The sequence below is a fragment of the Arachis stenosperma genome, chromosome 4 (assembly GCF_014773155.1).
Source record: "Arachis stenosperma cultivar V10309 chromosome 4, arast.V10309.gnm1.PFL2, whole genome shotgun sequence".
Lineage (NCBI taxonomy): Eukaryota > Viridiplantae > Streptophyta > Magnoliopsida > Fabales > Fabaceae > Arachis > Arachis stenosperma.
Window position 1 is genome coordinate 106,790,165 of NC_080380.1, and position 4,560 is coordinate 106,794,724.

Here is a 4,560-nt window from a genome sequence, read left to right on the forward strand (position 1 = left end):
GGTTTTAATTTCAAGAATACACTCAGAATTTTGGTTTTAAACCTTTTTAAAGAAATTTTTTATTCTCTCTGAAGAAATTTCAAGTAAATATTCTCTTGCTTGATTATATCCATAACCATTCTTCAAATTTAATGAAATTACTTTTAGTCCTTAGCCCAATTAAATTCCATCTTTTAAACTTCACATATTCTATCTTTACCTTAGAAATAGTTTTGACCAAAAACAACTTGATTTTCTTCTGATCCTATTACAATTTTATGCATACCTTTGTTTGGTTATATACCTAAGTATACTCTGATATTCTTGAAGAAAAATTTTGTTTCTATTCTAAATAACCCTCACTTTACAAATCTCACGTAACCTATTTCAACCTGAATATATTTTGAAGTAACGCAAACATTCATACTTTTGTTAATTCTTTTAAAAGTTTATTTCATATTTTCTCTTTTTATAACGTAAGACGATCTTCCACTTAAATTTATTTATTCTTTATGGATATTTCAATCAATTGCCTTCTTAAACATTCTCTTGAACTTTGCAAACGATGTCTTTGACTTTGATCACTCACTTCTTATGAATCTTGTACTTTGATTCAGCTTGAATTCAATTCTAACAAAAGCACAATTTTCTTCTCATTGTCTCCATTGAAGTTCTTTAAACTCTCAATACGTTCGCCTCTTATTTGTAAACTACTGTTTGAATCTTTAAGAACGTCTATCCTTGTCATTATACTTATCTTCATGAATTCTGTACTCTTGACATGACATTGAAATTGTTTTGGTGCGACACCGATCTTTGAATCATTGAAAATGTTAAGTGCTTCTTTTAATTAGGCAGTATTGGCTTATACGTTCTAATCTTGCCATGCAATCTGACGTGTCTTTTATCCTTTTTCTTTTCTTGAGGTGTAATTTAGATTTCTTTTCTTTACAATCTGCACCTTATGTATATCTTAATCTGTTTACACTCCTGGTTATGTTAAGACTCTTGTAACACAGTTATTGATCTTATATTCTACCACGAGCTATGAAACCCTTGTGGTAATCAGAATTTGCTCTGTTGCGATGCGTCACTATTGTCTTTAACCATTCTTCTTCTATAAAATCTCATACCTCTTCGATTCAGCTTGAATCTGTTTCAAACTAATACACTGTTTTCTTCTTATTGATCTTATTAAATTTCTTTGATTCAAGAGTTATCCTCAAAGTTGCTAATTGATTTTTTTCTGGCAAAATTCATTGGTTGTACTTCAATTCCTTGTTTACTTGCAATTTTATTCATTCTTCCAAATTCTTATGAGTATTGTCTTTGTCGCTTGTCCTTCCTTTTTAAAATCTCATGACCTTCTGAGTGAACTCAAGATATGTGTCAGTATCACGTGCGACCTTTAGATATATCAAGCAATACGTTGGTTCTTATGACACGGTAGGTGGATGCGGAAGGTAAAGCTTGTAAGTGTGCAATGTTACAAGATGTTATGGAGTTTTGTTTTACGCGATAGAGTTTTGTTCATATTAGACTTGTGACCGGTAGTGAGTTTGTGATGTGATTGATGAGGTTTAGGATTGGATCCAAGTCAAGGTGAATCTGGCTTCACTCGGTCTATGTGCACCCTAAGTTAGCGTTTATTTTGAGGTATTGGGATGGAGACTGGAAGATTGAAACTCAGTATCATGTTTGTTGGTCCAGAGATTGATACTAAATTTTCAGTCTCTATCTCTCAAATTTCAGTATTTCAGTACCTCCAAAAAGTAGGAACGCAGGGAAATAAAATTTTTTAGGACAGAGATTGAAATTTTAATAATATTTTATACCTAAAATACTCCATATTAATTAATTAATTCCAACTTTATCCTTTATGCAAATTGAATTAGAATTTAATTTTTATCTCAATTTCTGTCTCTCACTTTACATCAAATACAATATTGAGACTTATTTCAGTCTCTGTCTTTCAATCTTAGTCTCTCTTCCAAATACTACTTAAGGAGACTAAAAAAAGGTATATATATCTTTTAAATTAATTCTAATATTATGTTATATTAATTAAAAATTTATTATTTTATTTTTAATTACATTTGTTGAATTAGGATATAAATCATTAAAAAAACATGAAATTAGAATTTATGGATAAATTCAAATTCAAATAGAGATATTAACTTTTCGATAATAAGTATTTTTTTCCTTTTTTATAAATAGGTGTATCGTAATTTTTTATATAAATTTTATTAAGATTTGAACTTCTTTCTGTCTATACTCAATTTCAGTGTAGCTCAAAAGTATTGTAATTTACAGAATCTAAAACTGGATAAAAATTTAAAAAATAGATCTAATATATTATTTAACATTGAATCCAAATCAAGACAAATTTAACTTCACCCAATACATGAACATCCCTACCCAAAAATATGTATTTCTTATTGAAATATAAAACGTGCGCCCAAAAACTGGTTTCTGATATATGGTTGAGATATTTTCAGATTTTACACCATCTCTTATCTACAACACTTAGGAATCGTGAGTCATGAAATAGCCTTATCCAAATCCAAATTCATTTCCGGAAAAATCAATATATAAAAAATAAAAAGAAAAGAGACCGTCTCCTATTGCAAAAACAATGCTACGTGTCACGCTTACATCCAATAATAGCTCAACCCATCACTTCATAGTTCTGACTTTCCAAACCATAGAAAATTAAATAAAGATCATCGTTGTTCTTGATCAAACATGGCATCGATGATTCCCTTGCAAACCATAATTCCCAGCATTACTAAGATCCCATTTGCAGGATCAAATGGAAATGGAAATGGTAGTTTAGCATTTAGCACCGGTGGAAGGATTCATCATGAGAAGAAGATCAAGAATAAAATTGGATCTTCAGTTGTGGTTTCTGCAGTTGGAGACTTAGCAGCAGATAGCACCACTTACCTTGTTGCTGGTGCCATTGCTGTCGCACTTGTTGGAACTGCTTTCCCCATCGTCTTCTCTCGCAAAGACACGTAATATCTTAATATCTTCAATTCTATTTTATTTTATATTTATATTTTATATACATTTAAAGTTAGGATTTAATTCTAAACAATTACTAGTATTTACTTACATAGTTAATATTAAATTTACATTTATATTTATTTTGAAACTGATTTTATTATAGTAGTGAAAATTGCTTGGGTTCAAGAACAATATTATTAGTTTATGTTTAATTTGTTGTAGTAGTGATACTTGCTTAATTAGATGGCTTATGAGATTTGTTTGTTTGCTTAATTAATTGGATTTACATTCTGAAGTGCTTGGTATTGAGGATGGAGTTTCTTAACGAGATTGGGTTTAATGTGTATATATATATATTCTCACCATAAATTAATCTTGTACACAGATTTAGTTATGCGTTATCAATGTTAATAAAAAGATAGAGAAATTTGACTGGGTTACATATGGCTTGCACACATGTAGCAACGCTATATATATAAAAAAGAAATACTTGGTGAATAAATTATTTTTGGTAAAAAATATACATGCAATTGTTTTGTGTAAAATTAATAATTAAGACTCATTTGATAATAATTTAGTCAAAAATATTAAATTATTTAACATTTTTTAACTAATAATTTTATATAAAAAACAATTGAATGTGAATTTTTATCATTATTTTTATAACTAAGTCTGATCAAAATTTTTTTCTTTTTTTATATTTCTCTTTTTTCTCCTTCTTTTTTCTTTTTTGATTGTTAATCTTTAAGTTGTTAGACCAACTAAGTATTTAATTACTAAAATGACTTGGTCCTTAAAAATAAATAAATGTCTTTCACATTACCTAGCTAGCATGAATGGTTTGGTTGATAATGTAAATTTCTTTTTTACTAAGATATAAAAAAGTAGTTAATAAAATAATTAATTTATGTGGCAGATGTCCAGAATGTGATGGAGCAGGGTTTGTTAGGAAGGCTGGAGCAACATTGAGAGCAAATGCAGCACGTAAGGATCAAGCCCAAATTGTTTGTGCTCGCTGCAATGGTTTGGGCAAACTCAACCAAATTGACAAATAGACACTTATCATTCTTCATGCTCCCTATTTTCTTTACCTCTTGTTTTCTCTGTGCAAGTTGTAACTCTAAAAGATACAAGTTTCTTGGTTGAGAAACCTATCATTCCATACTTTATTGTGCAAGGTTGCGTTACAAATCTAATGCTGTATATGAGATATCATCATATTATATTCCTTGTAATAATTCTTTTGTTATATGCCGAGATCAATTTGGAACATAGATGCTTAATCAATTCGCTGTCAAATATTCAACATGTTTCAATCAGACCAGAATTTTTTCGAAGGAAATAGAATAATTGTCTTTCTCAGTCAGTGAAAAGAGGTCGTAAAAATAAGGGTTAAGTATTGAAATTGTCCTTAAGGTTTGGGGTGAAAATCAAAATCGTCCCCGACTTTTTTTTGTTATTAAAATCATTTTCAACATTACAAATCGTTATAAAATCATCATTTTCTATTTTTTTGGACCAAATTATCCTTAATTATTAATAAAAATAATATTAAAAAAAATAAAACCACAC

At 29.1% G+C, this 4,560-nt stretch overlaps 1 protein-coding gene across 1 annotated transcript; it reads left to right on the forward strand.

Moving 5' to 3' along the window:
* The first annotated feature begins 2,578 nt into the window (after window positions 1–2,578).
* On the forward strand, window positions 2,579–4,237 carry LOC130973699 (uncharacterized). The gene is made up of 2 exons (XM_057898332.1): window positions 2,579–2,996; window positions 3,905–4,237. Exons 1-2 carry the CDS (start codon window positions 2,725–2,727, stop codon window positions 4,041–4,043), a joined length of 411 nt encoding a protein of 136 aa, XP_057754315.1. The 5' UTR covers window positions 2,579–2,724; the 3' UTR covers window positions 4,044–4,237.
* Window positions 4,238–4,560: the final 323 nt, after the last annotated feature.

Coding starts and splice junctions, on each gene's coding strand:
- LOC130973699 (XM_057898332.1), top strand. CDS start 2,725: ATGGCATCGATGATTCCCTTGCAAACCATAATTCCCAGCATTACTAAG. Junction 2,997..3,904: donor GTCTTCTCTCGCAAAGACAC/GTAATATCTTAA, acceptor TTTATGTGGCAG/ATGTCCAGAATGTGATGGAG.